The 17,000-nt window shown below is 39.9% G+C and overlaps 2 protein-coding genes across 10 annotated transcripts in view; one reads left to right on the forward strand and one right to left on the reverse strand.

The window, feature by feature from the left end:
• synj1 (synaptojanin 1) overlaps nt 1-2,675 on the reverse strand; it is a 28,271-nt gene extending 25,596 nt beyond the window's left edge. For 2 of the 9 annotated variants that reach the window (XM_031571708.1, XM_031571703.1), the window contains exon 1: nt 2,187-2,302. The gene's annotated coding sequence lies outside the window, so the exon portion shown is untranslated. Of the gene's footprint in view, nt 1-2,027; nt 2,304-2,557 lie in introns of those variants that run through there. The other 7 variants (XM_031571707.1, XM_031571709.2, XM_031571712.2 and 4 more) reach the window with 5 other exon arrangements.
• Nucleotides 2,676-3,514: 839 nt separating this feature from the next.
• Nucleotides 3,515-10,115, forward strand: slc46a3 (solute carrier family 46 member 3). Its single transcript, XM_012835751.3, has 6 exons — nt 3,515-3,676; nt 4,006-4,225; nt 4,831-5,698; nt 6,799-6,882; nt 7,790-7,946; nt 8,827-10,115. Exons 2-6 carry the CDS (start codon nt 4,034-4,036, stop codon nt 8,921-8,923), a joined length of 1,398 nt encoding a protein of 465 aa, XP_012691205.1. The 5' UTR covers nt 3,515-3,676; nt 4,006-4,033; the 3' UTR covers nt 8,924-10,115.
• The last annotated feature ends 6,885 nt before the right edge of the window (nt 10,116-17,000 follow it).

Here is a 17,000-nt window from a genome sequence, read left to right on the forward strand (position 1 = left end):
CATTTTGTGAATGGGCAACCTACTCCTGAGTATCCCAAGGTATGCATAAGGCACAACCTGAGAGCAATAACCTGGCGATCTGATACAAAGCCATAGCATTACATCAGGATCATCATTTTACACGCAAGTTATCACTACAGTGACTGTGAAATACTTTCAGCAACATGCACACACATCCCTTGAACAATAACGTTACTAGCAGCTATCCACACTGGTACGTTACTGTACCGTTCTCTAGATTGTCACCATCCTAGCTAGCTACCTCCAGAGTCTCTCGCCAGAGACGGAATAAATAATAAGAATAAAGAATCGTTGTAGGTTATTAGCTAGCTTGAAATATTATATACAGATCTTACCCAGTGGTGAAATAACATGACTAGTCTACAAGGCTGTGCTGGTTGCATTTAATTAAGAGGTCGTGGGGTTTCTCATTTTTTTCATTGAGACCTGTATGCATTTGCTTCGATTATTGTTGTGTCCACTTCGTTGTTGATCTTAATATTTTGGGTATATCCTTCCACTGCATATTGCAGTCCCTTTTGCCTTGATCTGGAGGATATCGTGGAGGTATTACTCCAAAAATCATCACTCACACTGACAGCTATAGCGCTTGTCCCCGTACTCGCCATGGCTTTTGGCTTGACAGTTCCGGGAATTGTGTCGGACATAGCAACAGTAACTAAGGGGGCGGGGCCCTGGCGATCGGTCAATTGGGACAAATACTGTTCAAAGGTCGTGTCTGATTATGATGAAGTCACACATCAGTGAGTCACACATTTAATTCATGACCAGACGACAACATTATTATAACCTCGGAGACATATCCTGCACGGTATTTCAAAGTATGTCATTGACAGGAAAAAAACCTCTTTAGGTAAAATCATAATTAAAACTTTACCACCCTGCTCTGTCCGAAGAGCACTTATTCAGAGCAACAACCGTTTTCATAACACGTCAGTGAAACAACGAGAATTGAACAGCTCTGCTGTCCAAGTAGCAGCCGTTCAGTGCAGGTGGCAAGGCTTTTGGATAGCATGCACGTACGTTTTAAGAGCTATAATGCGGCTGTTTTAAGCCTCCTGCCGCGCGGCAACACCAGACTCGGGGAAAATACTAGACAATCTGTAGCGAGGATGATCACTGGATGATTAACATAATTTGACAACATAATACTCGTCTTCCACATCCCACCGTCTCACTAGCTCTTGAAAATGCGATGCATTATTTAAGTAAACATAAAGCTAACGTTAGCTAGTTTCAAAAATGGCTATGGCTGGTCTCTCAAATCAGACGTTATGTTCTAGAAAATAACGCAGGCTGGATAGACCCGAGCCTGAACCCCAAGGCTGCTGAACCTTCGTTCAGCAAGTTACCCACCAAGACACAGGAATTAACGCTCACCATTGAGATTAATCTCTAACTATACCTAATGTTCCACTTTTGCAGCAAGGCCAAACGTAGTAGACGTACCATTAAAACCTGCTGGTATATGTTGATCACATAGGAGCTCTATGGATGTGGTCTACGGTTAGCTCAATGCTGAAAGCTCAGCTCTGAAATCAACCCTAGCTTTTCATGCACACACTAAAAACATAATGTCATTTGTTGTCAGTAATAAGAAATAACGTGGCTAAGTTCATGCATACTGTAACGTTAGCTAAGCGTATTAACAGAGGAAACGATGGTGCTGAGCTACCTTGTTGGCTACCTGGCTAAAACTAGAAGTCGCGGGGCTATCAATGAAGCATGTGATAACGATGCCATATTTAACACATATAAATCAGTGGCCAAATGCTATGCATTTGAGCATTGTAGTCATCGCAACATTATTGTGCTAACCAGCTAGGATAACAAGCTTAAGCTAACAGAATACCCTGATTTGCCCAGGTCTTTCGGCAGGAAGCAATTGAGGGATGCTAACAAATAAACAGCTAGCTGGCTAGCTTGCTAACATTAGACGGATATTTCAGTTGAGAATGTATTTGCTAAGCCCTGGCTAACCAGCCTTTGGTATGCTTTGGGCTTACTGTTTCCTCGTCCCCACCACAGTCGGTCGTGCTGCTGTGTAAAGGTTATTTGTCACTGCTCAGTTCAGTCCTAAACGGGTGAAGTCACTACAGATCAGTTTGTCCTTTGCAAACATATCTATTTCTCAAATACCCTTGGAGACAAACAGAATTCGGTACCTAGGTACCTGTCACCGTTTCCTCCGGCGGTTGTCAATGTAGGATCCAGGATGATTACAATGTAGCCAGCTAACAAAATCCCCACCCACCCACAGCCTAAGATCTGATACGTAATTTCCGCATACAGGTGACAACCGGAACAAAAATCTCGATCGAAAGACTACAAATGAGATACGTTCAAAACAACAGTCATTATGTAACGGAATGTTTTCAAAATATCTTAAACTTTGCCTACTGACACAATTATCTTAACCTTTGCCAACTGAGACAATTCTACGGAAGCGTAATGCAGTAATTTGAGATTTGTTTAGCTAATTTGTCCTCTCCTTTTCTGAAGTAAACTAACTCAAAATCCTGCGAGATGCTCTCACCTCCTTGGAGCACGGTCAGTCTGACCCTGCAACAGTTAGAATGTGATTTAAGCGCTCTATATCTGGATAGATCCTGGAGAAACACCGTAATGTCTAGCAGATCAGAATGAGCTGTCCGTCTTAACAGCTGCAAAGTCCTGAGATGCCTGCGCAAAGTGGTCAAACTAACAACACTAATGAGAGCTTCTCGCTGGATTTTTTTTTTCAGATTCAGATTCAGAAAACAGAACTGAACGTGAAAGTGAATGTAACCAAATTATTTAATTTAAAAGGCAAAAATCTGAAACTGAATGACAGCATTTTACATTTGCATTGAAACCCCTGCAGTGGAAGTGAAATTGATTTTCAATTGCTTTAAAGAGACAGAATATCAAGTTAATGGCAGTCGGAGAGTTTTTTTTTAAGAGGTTGAGGTGGCATGATAAGCCATGAGCTCTTTACCCCAGAACAAACAGTGGGCAGGAATTATACGCATTGACAGTATGCATATCACTTCTCCATTTTCATCAGCAGTTGTGACTGTAATGTGAAACTAAACCATACAGACTGACATCATTCATATTGCAAACTTGAACATTTTGATGTTATCCAAGACAGGCATCTGGCAAACAGACCCTACAGTTCCACTATTTTTCGTTGTACTTTTTGTGGAGCTGTGTTTGAAAATGTGAATGCAACAAAACATAATTAACTAAAAATGCCAAACAAATATAAATGTAATGAAACATTTAGATTCAGATTTTAATCCTACATTAAGTGTTTTCGTGTTAACATTCAGTTTCACTTTAAAATACATTTTCAGCGGTTCCAATGTATCAAGTCGAACTAATAACATTGCAATTATGATCTGAAATAGAGTACTCCTATCCTTTCTCGAGGGGTGACTCAACTGGGTACTGAACATACTGAAGGGTTTCGTGATGTTGAACAGTCCTATCAAAAGGGCGTGTCTTGAAGGGAATGGTCCAATCGGATACGGTTAGAGGCCATCAATAGCAAACCAATGTTTCATAAGGTAGCCTTTACGTGAAGGATTTCGTAAACAGAGTTCAGAAGGCTTTATTACAGTATTCACGGCAGTTGGACAGAGGTGACTTCATTGTAATGAGGAATTAAAAGGTAGGATATTTTAGAGTCTGATAACCTAGGACCAACGTCATGTGTGCATGAAGTCAAACTGATGCAGTCTTTGTGTACGGCGAAGTAGTGTTATAATTGCTCATTGTCCAACATAAACTTTTATGATCTGCAAGTGATCTAGTAATTAACCTCATATAAGGCCTATCTGTTTCCTGCTTAATGTAAATTAGCGTAACTTAACACATTTCTTTTCTTGCTTAAGCACATTACCTGTCGGGGTTCACTGCTTAGAGTTTCTCGTTTTGAAACCTGCCTGTATATTAATTTATGATCAAGAGACATGATGTTCTCTTCCTCCTTGTCTCCAGAGAACGGTGGGACACAACATTCGGAAGAATGAAGAGGTTGCACTACGTGGAACCGATCGTTGCCATTTATGCATTTTCCAGTTTTATGATATTTCCACTGGTGCAGCAATATGTCTATCGTCGCTTGTGGCAAGACCTGACGAACAGTTCCTATCCTGTGTCGGACAACTCATCAAGATGTGCTCCCACCAACGGCAGCAACCAAACGAGCCAGCATGAAGTAAGTGCTAACTAAACACCATGTGTTCTCTGTTCACTGTATACATGCAGTGCATGTGACTCCTGAAAAACAAGTACCATATTTGTCTTACACTGACTGTCATATGGAATGAAGCGTCGTGCATTTTTCACAGTCAGCTTCACGGGGGCAATATCCATGTTGTAGATTAGAAGGTTGCATGCTCTGCAAATTTGAATGGCTGGTCATATGTCTACCGTGGCATCAGCGTGTCTAGTTCGTGGAAAATGTGTTTAACGTGTCAAAAATGTTTGGGTTGTCTTAAAAAAAAATGTTTTTAACATTCATCAGTGGAATATGAAGACTGTGATATATTGCAAATAAAAGACTTTGTCTTATGTGCCATCATAAGATTACTAGTTTTGCATTCCGATAAAATGTCTGTTACTTCCTCATTCTGCTTTTAGATGAAGTCTCAACTTCTCTGTGCACAGGTGTTGAGAAAAAAAAACCTTAGTGTTTTTGTGTTATGTATATTACTGTTTTTGTGTTACGTATATTAGTGTTTTTATTATTACAACATTGTTAGTGTGGTCTCCCATAACTATGACACTAATTTGGTTATTTTAATTGTTGTTTGTTTTCAGGAGGTGCAGAGAGCCGCATCATTGTTCTCTCTCTACACTGAGCTGTTTTCCATGATCCCCAGTCTCATCGTAACTCTTATTGTAGTAGCCTACAGTGATCAGCGCGGGCGCAAAATCACTATCATCCTGCCTCTGATAGGCTCCCTGGTCTACACCTTGTCCTTCCTGGCCGTGTCTTTCTTTGAGCTCAACTTGTACCTGCTTATTGTGGCCTCTTTCGTCAGCTCGCTGTTCGGTGGCATCATGACCATGCTGGGCGGCTGCTTCTCTTACATCGCAGACATGTGCGAGGACGGCAAGCAGAAGACGGTGCGCATGGCCGGAGTGGACATGGTCATCGGGCTGCTCTCTGGCGTGGCCTCTATCTCTACGGGCTACTTCCTTCGGGCGGCTGGCTTCAACTGGCCCTTCCTCACCTCTGCCATATTCCAACTAGTCAACCTGCTCTACACCATTTTCTTCCTAGCAGAGAGCAGGGTCGTGGAGAACCCAACAGCAGAAGTGAGCCGTGGCATGGCCATGAAAAAGCTCTTGAAGGGGATCCAACAGATATTTGTGGGAGGCAACCGGAACAGGAACGGTCTGCTGGGACTACTGATCACAATTTTTTCCCTGTACACTTTTGCTGACATGGGTGGCTTATCTATGATTACTCTGTACGAACTCAACGAGCCACTCTGCTGGAGTGAGATCCTCATTGGCTATGGGTCAGCCCTGTCGACCACAGTCTTCATCACGAGCTTCGCCGGAGTGTCTCTGCTGTCCCGCTGTTTGCCCGATGTGGTCGTAGTCCTCATTGGCATGCTGTCCCTCAGTTCAGGCCTAGTTTTTGTGGCCTTTGCTAAGACCACACTCATGATGTTCTTGTGTAAGTTCTGCAAAAACACTCAGACTGAACAAAACGTCAATGTCAATGGGGACTTTCTATTCCTTTCAAGTTTTTGCTACGTGTCTATGATGAGTGATGTTTTGAGTTTTCCCAGGGAAAGTGTGTGGATGCAATAACATTTGCATTCATACACTCCATAACAAAAAATCACATACTCTCTCTTCGTTTCAGTGGAATCATCAAAGACAGGGTGTCCAAGAACTGTTAGAGAGAAGTACTTTTCATCCCGAGTCAGAAAGAGAACCAGAGTTTACTGTCAAAAAGGCATTGGTGTCATTCTGCTGAAGCTATATATTCTATTTGCACACTCTACAGATGAAATACTATGTTCTAGTGATAGACGTGACTGAAATTTCATTTTGAGGAAAGCATTTTTAGCACAGCAATTATTAATATGGTTAAATGCATTAAGGTGTAGAATCATGTGTCCTTCAGCTCCCCATGAAAGAGGGCTTTATGACGAAAAATAGGTTAAATATCCAGTGACTCTTGATGCTTTCCCATAGACCTTATTGGCCCTTACATGGTTATCCCATGTCCAGAATCACCTTCTATTAGATTTCAGAATTCATGTGACAGCAGCAAAAATTACAAGGCATAAGGAAGATTTATGAGCAAAACATACTGTTTACCCTTTGAAGATCAATCAAGAATTCAAGAAAGCTATTTTCAGTTTCAGTCAAACGTTTAAAAATATTTCAATCTTTTCATATGTTATTTCACTATGCATGAGTACTACTGGTGGTGATAATCACTCCACGGAATTTTTTTTTTTTTAAATCATGATTTCTGTTAAAGCAACACTATGCAACAGGTATGTTTTACAGGCATCTTGTTTTGGTATCATCTTCAAATTAATTTTGATGGTATATAGTTATGTGAAGGACAGTTGGTGTTTTTGCCTTTTAGGTAGTTAGCTCACTAGTTACAGACGTACTGCTACTTTAAAAATGAAAGTAAATGATGAAATTACTGTAGCAGACTTTGGATAGCCCTCTGACTTTGAAAAACAAAAAACCCTTAGTGTGCGTATTTGCAGTAGATAACTGAGTGTCAACATTGGTATGTTTGTGTCTCAGTCAGGATACCCATGATGCTAGCGGTTATGCCCTTCCCTGTAATGCGATCAATGATGTCAAAGGTCATCTCCAAATCTGACCAAGGTAGGTACTCTAGCTCAAGTGTATGTGTGTGTTTATTCAGAGTATGGGATGGCTACTTTCACTGTACAGCTGGATAGACCTGTTCACTCATGGAGATAAAAGAAAAACACACTCTTTCTCCACTGAACCGTGCAATGCTTTAGTAAGCTATTCTCGTTGCATGCTACTTTGAAATCCGCCTTTGTCTTTATGTACATAATAAACTACTGATAATAGTTCCAGGATATAGGTTTTAGACCGAAAGTTCTATTTTGCTGACACCGTTAGCACTGCAAAATGCTTCAAAAACACACAGGTTGAACAAATGTATTCACAAAAAATATTTCAGCCCCCTTTTTGTTTATATATTTTGTATTGTGTCTAAGGTCATGTATTTGTGAGTAATGTTAGCTTGATCAGACAGTTTGGGTACAACTCAAGGCAGTGTGAAAGAACTTGTTAAATTTCATGTTTTGGCAAAAGAAAGTTCAAAGACAAACATGATTACAATATGAACCCACAATTTATAATTTACATTCAGAGCCTTCACCATACAATATAGCGTCATTCAGCGTCCTGGTGACTATGACACTGGCTGACTATCCTCATATCAAATAACTAACACATTAATATGTGCTATGAACCTTACCACATTAAGCACCACCCTTGATGTCTTTTCAGGTGACAGAATAAATATAGGGTAGCACAATTCATGGATAATCTGATATCTGAAAAAAATTAAATTATAGCATTGGTACAACTCGTTAATGAAATGTGCATTAATGCTTAAACTATACACCAGGCACTGAGAATTCATGTACATATGGGCTGCTTTGTGATACCTCTGATGGACTGTGTCATACCTCCAAATGCACAGGCATTGTCTGCCAACTACCCCTTTCTAAACATGGCCCTGTGTGTATTTCAGGAGCACTGTTTGCCTGTGTAGCCTTTATGGAGAGCTTGAGCAGTAATATTGGATTGGCGGTATTCAGCAGTGTCTATGCAACTACCGTTGCCTGGTACCCGGGCTTCACGTTCCTCCTGGCGGCCAGTCTCTGCATCATCCCCATCATGATGTTGAGGTGAGTGGCAGTGCAACCAAACACACTGTAAAACTTTCCCATATACATACATTTGATACATATCAACAAAAAAAGAGATTGTGTGTGAATGCTACTGTGTAGGTTGTGGAGCTTGCTTTTGAGAACTGTCTTAACCTAGGAAGACTATGACTTGCTGACACAAGTTGTAAGATTACAATGACTTTGCCCACCCCTCTCCAAAATAGTTTATTACACATTTTTACAAGCTTTGGCAGGTCATTTATTGTGACTTTCAGCATTTGACAAGAAAAAGATATTTTTGAAATTAGTTGCTCAAAAGGTACGTGATTGTGACTTCAGAAAGTTAAGTATTTCCCTCCACCCCCCTCTGCACAATAGTTTCCGTGAAACTGAACCACTTTTTCTTTTTTTATGTTCTTCCAATTCCGAAGTGAGTTTCAGCCACACCGTTTTCCTCATGTTTTCAAATCTAAGTCAAAGACCCTGGCTCCAGGCATCTTGGGCAGACTCTGTTGATCAGCTTGTGTGATGCAGTAAGACCAAATGCAGTTTTGACTATTTAAGTCATAAGACTCAGCTGACTCAGTCTCTTATCAGGTTTGTGTGGATGTTACTGGTTAACCAACTGGAAAACTAACAGCAGTCTATAAATAACCAGGGCTGGTTGGTACCTATAGAAGTTTGTTCTTTACTGTGGGCACCACAGCTCTGCTCACTGAAATTCCTGACCGGGTGTTACGTTGGTGTCTCGGTTACTTATGGATGATATTTATATGTCAAAGTGTACATGCAGTATGTGTACTTACTTCCTCATTGTGTGTGAAAACATGCCGAGTCATCCTCTGTCCTCTCATGCTGAGTCATCCTCTATATTTTTCTTTTTTCCTCTTTTTTGTAGCTTGGTGAATCTATTTAAAGAAGAAGAGTCTCGAGAAACTGAGCCTCTTCTCTCAGGTGATCGGACCATCTCTCCAGATGACGCCCCCATAGCTTGAGGGTCAAAGGGAAATGTCCTCTTCTCCTTCTTCTCAGGTTACATTTGTGGAATTATGGTTATGGCTTTATTTTTATTAATTGCACTGCATTTTTCCTTGGACTTACATTTGCCCAAATGAATTACATTTATGGCATGGATATCATGCCATAGTGTCATTATGCATTTCATTTTTCAGGAAATACACAATCATTTATCTGAATTTGAGAACTAATATCAACACATTGTTACAGTTAACTGAAAAGCCAGTTATGGGAGAGTGCAATTTTTCAACAGTATATCAAATTTAACTTCTGTGTGGATTAATTTTATATAAGTATCTTACCTCTTTTATTACGGATGGGTGTGTTTTCTGTACAGCTGTGAGACATTGTGAAAAGAAATATAATTGATATTTGTAGTCTGCAGATCAGCAGACATATTTCCTCTTTAGTAGAGCAATGGCCAGGTGGTGTTGTTTTTGTCTGAGCCTGTGCCTTATTTGACTTTATGTTGGAACAAAGACTTTAAAATATATACAGAAGTTGTGTGAGAAGTCATTCCAGTTATAAGCTTTTTTTTGGGAGATTCTTGTACTTATGTGTGGGTTTTTTTGTAGTGCTTCTGATAAAAATGCACTTAAAATGGCTAAAAAAAATAATTTTTAAATAAGCTGTAAAGCAGTGCTTAAAGATGCAATAGGCAGCTCACCCATTTCCAGGAGTGAAGCAAATTGCTGCAGTAGGTACTATTTTTCAAAAGAAATTACCAGCATAAAGTACTTTTTTAATTAGTAGACAAGTTGTGTAAGTATATGGAAATGCCAGACACTGCCATTGCACCTGAAAGAAAGATATTCAGGATGCTTTGCAGCAGTCTTTTCACTTTCAGTTGTAATTCAAGCCGTGGTTTTAAAATATTGCCTACTCCGTTTTTTCTTTGAATGCATCATTGCCTACTGCATCTTTAACATTTGTACTCTACACTGAGGTTATTTATAACAACTGACCTGATGTTTTTAGAATCAAAGTTACATTAACTATTGTGTTGCCAAAAGCCACTGACTTTTACTGGAATTTGACATGTTGCAGAAATAACACTTATAAAGCAATAAGCAAACCCTGTGGTCAAAAAGTGCAGCATATTTAATATACCATTGGAGTTGGATTAACAAGTGCTTAATATGCAAAAAAAACAATAAAACCTGAAACCCCTGTGCCTGTATCTTTGTATGTATGTAGTAAAATCTTAATGGTCCTCACTGAAGAGCTTTGTGTTTGTGCCTGGTTTGTAGGAGACAAGTTTACTTTTAAGATACTTATCGTAATAACATAAAAGGTTTATTTACCTTCCTGTGTATTTCTTAGTGAATCTCACAACCAATCAATCATGCCTGAAGAGGCGTTTTAGAGTTTAGGGTAGCTGGCTTGAGACCAAATGGGGGTGTCGGTGAGAACACACTGTCCAGTCAGGATTCACAGTTCACAAGAGTAATTTATTGAAGTTTCCAGCGAGGATATTCAATTCAATTCAATTTTATTTATATAGCGCCATAACAATACAATTGTCTCTAGGCGCTTTACAGAGCCCAGAGCCTGAAACCCCCTTAGTGCAAGCACAATGGCAACACGGGCAAGAAAAAACTCCCTGTTAGTCAGGAAGGAACATTAAGCAGAACCACGGCACATAAGGGGGAACCCATCTGCTTGAGGTCGGCCGGGTGGAGATAGGAAGGGGGGAAGGGGGGAGGGTTGTGTGGTAGAAGGGGAAGGGAAACAACAGGTGTTGTACATAGCCTGCATTTGGTAGATGTACATAATATATATACAGACATCCAGTGGTAAATACATGTACAGACAAGACCAGTTTAGTGGATATACACTGTGCTGATAGGGTTACTATTACAGGGGTAAGGGGAGTAGGAACAGAGAAACATGTCGATGGTGGCAATAATATATATTGTATATAAATGCTAGCATAGGGTATGAGGTAGAGTAAGTGTACGGCAGTGCGGTGGCGGTGGGTGCAATTGGTCGAGGGTTTCTGCAGGTAGACCGGGTGGAGAGACTACAGCAGCGTCCCATGGCGAAGATAGTCTAGATTAGGAGAGAAAGAAAAAGAACAGAGTGAGTGGGTTATTATAGGCATTAGCAATGTGATAAGAAAGGAGAGGGAGAGGGAGAGAGAGAGGCTGCCTGGCTGGGTGTATGGGGATTTTATTTAGTATTTAGTTGGCTGGTGACAGTCGCAATACGCGCCGTGTGCTGTACCCGGGATCTTCCGCACTCCTTCACGGTACAACATACGCTGTCTGTAGCCCAGTTATGTTGATTTGGGGGGTATTGCATGTGTTTTAGATGTGTTTAGCTATGCTGGCATTTAGCATTTAGTTTGGTTTGGCATTTAGTTTGGTTTAGCATTAGTTATGTTTAGTTATGCTGCCATTTAGCAATTAGTTTGGTTTGGTACATATGGAGATTTTAGTCGTAAGCTTTGTTAGGGTTGCAGGGTACAACATACGCTGTCTGTAGCCCAGTGATATACGTTGTTTTAAAAAAAAAAAAAAAAAAAAATGTCTTATGTGTTCAGTTATGTCTAGTTATGCTTGCTGACTGGCTGGCCCAGCAGGTGATGGGTTTGTTGACGCAATTACTTGTGGCTATAGGATGCACTAAAGAGGAATGTCTTTAGTCTTGATTTGAATATAGGTAGGGTGTCTGCATCTCGGATGGAGGCAGGGAGATTGTTCCAGAGGAGGGGGGCTCGGTAGCTAAAGGCTCTGCCTCCTACTGTGGTACTCTGGATATGAGTAGGACTGTGGACGTGTGTGTGATAGGAGGGTGTCTGAACAAGCATGTGTGTGTGTGTGGTTTCTAGGAGGAAAGGAGAAATTAAATACAATCAGCTCCAAACAATGCCATAATACAAACAATGCCACAGCATTCAAAATGCGCTCAAGTTACACTACATGAGTCAATAAATCATTCCATGTGCCACATAATAATAACTGTAACTGTACATCATACAACATAAGGTTTCAGACTACACAGGCAATACATGAGCATATAAACTCAACAAGGTTAAGGTAACAAACAATTCAAAGGCACATTTCAGTTAATTTTCATCTCTAAACTAAATCAGGATCAGTACATTGAAGTACAAGCAACAATTCACTTACATGGCTCAAATAACGCACACAGGAGGAGCACATGCAGCAGCATTCAGGTTCTCAGTTTCTCTGGGTGAAAGGAAGGGGCTGTGGGCACAGGTGTGGCCTAATAGGCAAGTGATCAGGGCTAATTGGAGCTGAGTGAAACATGGGGAACATGGGGAAATGAAAAGGCTGGGAAAGGGGCGTGGCATTGCCAGATTATTGTAGGTATTTCATCATAGGTAGTGTTTGTAAATCTGTAAGGTTGCAGTAGATCTATTGTGCCTCTGGGGGGAGTTGTGAGCCACTCAAAGAAATGTATATACTTCACCTGATAGTTTGTGTTGTAAATAAATGCTTTGACACATTTCTGAAGGCATGATTAAAAGCAACTTCCACCCATATTGTCTCTTACAAGCATTTCTTTGCAATTGTTTGTTTCTTAATTGGTCTTGAAACAAACTCATAAAATGCTAAATCTGATGCATGGCCAGAGCTACTAGTATCCTTCAGTGTGGCTCTATGGTTGGTCAAGAAAGTGTTTTGTCTTTGATAACAAAAAACGACATACCTCACCATTAAAGTATTAACTATTTGTAGTCAGAGATATTATTTTAGAATACGTTTATTTGCCTGAATAGAAATCAGGCTTTGTTTTTCCAGTTACTGTCTGAACATTTTTGCATTTCTTTAACTTCTGTCATTCATTTGGTTGCTCAGCCATGTCATTCACTCAGTCATTTTCTGTAATTCACTCATTCACTCCTTAAGTCATTGAATCATACAGTCATTCAATCTTTGAACGATACTAAGTAAACACATATAACGTGGGGCAGTTTTGGTTATAGCTTGTTATTGTTTTAATAGTATTTTTTTGTTTTTTGAGTTTAATGGTGAAACATCTTGTTTAAGAATAAGCAGTTTTTAATAGCTGAAGTTCTAGTTTATTTGCCTCAACTGTGCTTCCAATTTTCAAATCTTAATAAATCGAGACATGGAAAAGACATTTTGGAGCTATATTAATGGTCTTAAAATGTCTAGGTACAAGGCTTATATTTATTTACTGAATAAAAAAACAGTGTTTTACAGAAAAACTGTCAAGGAGTACTTTAACTTTAGAAAAATATTTTAACATGGAACAAAAACTATAGTCCTTAACTCAGTCCTGTCACTGTCCTTCTACTAGCTATCAGACATAGGCTTATACAGTAGTATTTAGTATATAAGTACAGCCGTTTACTTTAAAATGGTAATTCTAGAAGTAGAAAAATGGTGGTATAAATGTATGGTATAAATTGTAGCAACACCAGTAACATGTTGGCAACCTTGCTGCCAGTTCTTTGCTTTTTCTTGAAGTGATCTAAGCTTGTATGTACAAACTGTCAGTTGATAACTTAAATGATAATACTTATAATGCTTAAATTATTATATCATTTAATAATTAAAATCTATATACTGACTGTGACATGTAAAAATGTAAGGTTGACTAATTGAACTGATTACTTAGCCTGACATTAAATTAGATAAACAAAATAGATTTTTTTAATTCATTTTCAAAGTGGGGGCAAAATGACAGGTTGAATACAAAAAAACCTGCATAGCTTTTAAGCTAAAATAGTAATTAGCTGTGATCCTCTTTCATGTTGTACAGTACCAGTCAAAAGTTTGGACACACCTTCTCATCCAATGGTTTTTCTTTATTTTGTATTATTTTCTACATTGTAGATTATTACTGAAGACATCAAAACTATGAAAGAACTCATATAGAATGATGTAGTGTTAGGACCCTACTGATCTACCCTGGGGCTCTGCCCCTCTGTGCTACGTCTTGTTGCCTGTCTGTCTCACCTGCAGGGTGCTGAGTGCAGTGGTGGCGCCTAGGAGATAATGGGCCGGTCTATAAAATGCTGGGGTTTGCCATGGGCAGCCTCTCTTGCTCTTGCTTTGCTGCTCCGCTCAGTCTGTGGCTTGCTCCGGTGGTGAGAGCCTGGGGAGAGCCTTTCCCACTGCCTAGCTCCATGCCAGCTGCTGCCTCCGTCTTCGTTGCGTTTTGCACTTTTGTTTGTTAGGCTACTTCATTAGGCTACCCCTAGACACATTGCACGACATTTTCCTTTTAACTCACTATACTGATGTTTACTATTTATGTAAATATACATTATTTATTACTGAACGCAACGGTGTGGTCTACCCATTTTATGTCAGGGCTGCCTTGAGCAGGCAGTCGTGACATGTGGGTGCTCGTCCGTGATTTTTCGCAGATATCGTGATTTAATTTGGTGAGTCGACTTTGATTGATTTCACACGTTTTTGTTAAACTAATTGCATTCGCGTTTTGCCATCTGACGCGACAAGTCTTTACTGCTATTTCTGCATTTAGGCTACTGCATAGGCCCAGCTGATTAATTGGGGAAACCCCGTAGTGATTCGTTTTGAGTTGTGACCCGGCGAATGGGAGTTCCATCGCCATTCATTCCGTTTCGGTTGGCGGTACAAACTTTAGAGTATTGATTGATTTGATAATTCAATTCAACTTTAGCACGTCTTGATTGATTTGATAATTCAGTGGTTTCTGTTTTGCAACGAAGAGAAAGACATAGGGAATTGGATTACCTTGGAGCAACGTGAACACCCTGCCATAGGTGAGACCGCACAAAAGTTTTTGTTTTATTTCCTGCTTATTTGTTGTTTTTGCGTGTTGTACGAGGGAGGGCTGACTTCAGCTCAATCACGAAGACACGTGAAGATGTTAGGCTGTGGAAATACACTTTTGTTCTGGGGGTGAATTTAGATGCGGGGAGCTCCAGTCTAAAACGTTGTAGTCCTTCGTTTGTAATCGGGAGCCACGTTGAATTGTAATATTTTAAAGACATGCAGCTTGTGTTTGTGTGAGGAGGGCAACGTGAGCGAGAGTTGCTTGATTTGCTTTGTGGCCTATTTTGATATTGCTGGCTATATTGCAACGATTGATTGGAATAACAGAGTACTTGGTTTTGTTTAGCGAAATATTTGTTTTGTAGTGGATTGAATGGATAATCTCAGTGCGTCTTTTGCTGCCCCCTCGGCAGGCACTTTGAAACCTTTAACTAAAGGTTCTCTACATAGACAAAAGGCCAGGAACCAAGCTGATATGTGAGATTATGTTCTGATGTATGCAATTCACCTAAATGTAACAGGTAAAATCATCAGGTCGTTATCATGTCATCTGTGGTCAAGTGCCACAGGACTGCTCCCTCTGGCACAAAATAATTGCATCAATTCATTTCTCACGCCTATAGCAGGTCTAAAGGTGTTCAGTCCTGTTGTTTATAAAACAGGCTGTATGATCATATGCCTAAAGACACTATGCTGCTTATTGGCACTAATAAATGTAAATAGTTTGTAAATAGTTTGCTAGTATTATTTGAATAGCATGTGTTTGCCACCTTGTTTGTATGCACAGTAAAGACAAAATAACACAACAAATAGGTATAGAAACAGTTGTTTTTTATTTACAAGTCAGCGTATAAGGTAAGCTTATCAGGGGCCAAGTGTGCCACGGGACACTTTCGTTCTGCCATGGAACCGCTCCCTCAGAGGTCAGAAAGAACTCCAAGTCATTCCTGACACCCATAGCAGCTCTGGTGGCACGGCTCCTTGAGATCTGTGGTGTCTGTGATAGATTGGGGTTGCCAGCCACCACTCTGCGCCACTCACCAGGCTGTACCGATCCTCCTGACTCTGCATCAGAGTAACCGTCTGGTTAGGAGTGGGCGATATACCGGTTTGATAGTAAAAACCGGTATTGTGCCACGCCATGATATGGATTTTGCAATATCATGGATACCGCGATTTATTCATAATTCATAATTTCGAATTTGGCATTCATGTTTTGTTCCAAATTTCAACTGAGTGATACTACTACGTAGCTACATATTTTTTATTTTAATCTAACCTTTCTTGGTTCTTACGAAAAAAAGAATGTATGTTAATATGTTGACCTATTTTTATCAGCGGACGGCGCATGCATTTGTTACGCGCATGTAGTGCTAGCAACAAACAAGCGTGCAGGCAGCTGAAGTTAGTAGGCAGGCTACGTACTAATATATATATATATATTATATATAGCTATATATCTATATTATAAGTGCATAAGTGAACAATCGAGGATGAGCGAACACGCAGAAAGTGATGTTGCTCAAGAGCAGGATGATGACGAATTGGTTAACAAGAAATCTCAAAATCTCCGACCTCGACCAAATAAGAATAATAGACAGGTGTGTCGCCGTGTTGTTTTAGCCAAAGGTTTAAGCACCAGCAACCTGTTAAATCACCATTCAATTGGCAGCTTGCACATTGTCTACTGGTTGTTTATCATATTTCATATCATCATTCTTAACCCACATAGCTTGTGATGAACTCGTGTTAATATGTGTGAATATGAACTCTTTCATACGAAGTTGCACAGGCACCCTGAGGGTTTCTACCTTTTCCCATTATAATTTTATGAGTTAAATCGAGGAGACTATAACATCAGCTAGATAACTAGCTATCATTTCATGCAAATGTAACTCTTCCATTTAAATCGTTTATGCTAAGGTTATTAACAGTTCCCTTAGCTAGCACAGCAATTCGACAACCATAACCAGGAAACACAACTTTAGCTGCAAAGTTTAATTTCTCAAAATCAGCTCACCATTAAAAAGTGTCTTGGGTTCAAAGTGATTACAACCACTTGTGTGATGTTAAATGGCTTCACATATATATAAACAATCCTAAGAGAAATAATGGGAAATCAACAGAGCAAAGGCTCACTCTAATATCAATGTAATGTTAGCGAATATTGCTCATGCTAATATTTAGTCTCCGCTCTTCGTCCAAAGCCAAATCGATTCGTGAGGTTCCAACATTTTTCAAAAGCAATTTGGCTTTGAATGTGAGTATTCGATCGAGTTATCTTCTGTCCCGT

The sequence above is a fragment of the Clupea harengus genome, chromosome 8 (genome assembly GCF_900700415.2).
Source record: "Clupea harengus chromosome 8, Ch_v2.0.2, whole genome shotgun sequence".
Classification (NCBI taxonomy): Eukaryota; Metazoa; Chordata; class Actinopteri; order Clupeiformes; family Clupeidae; genus Clupea; species Clupea harengus.

Bases quoted from the DNA above. Each gene is read 5' to 3' on its own strand.
- slc46a3 (XM_012835751.3), top strand. From the start codon at position 4,034: ATGAAGAGGTTGCACTACGTGGAACCGATCGTTGCCATTTATGCATTT. The intron at 4,226-4,830 runs GTAAGTGCTAAC...GTTTGTTTTCAG, and splicing joins ACCAAACGAGCCAGCATGAA to GAGGTGCAGAGAGCCGCATC. The intron at 6,883-7,789 runs GTAGGTACTCTA...TGTGTATTTCAG, and splicing joins CATCTCCAAATCTGACCAAG to GAGCACTGTTTGCCTGTGTA.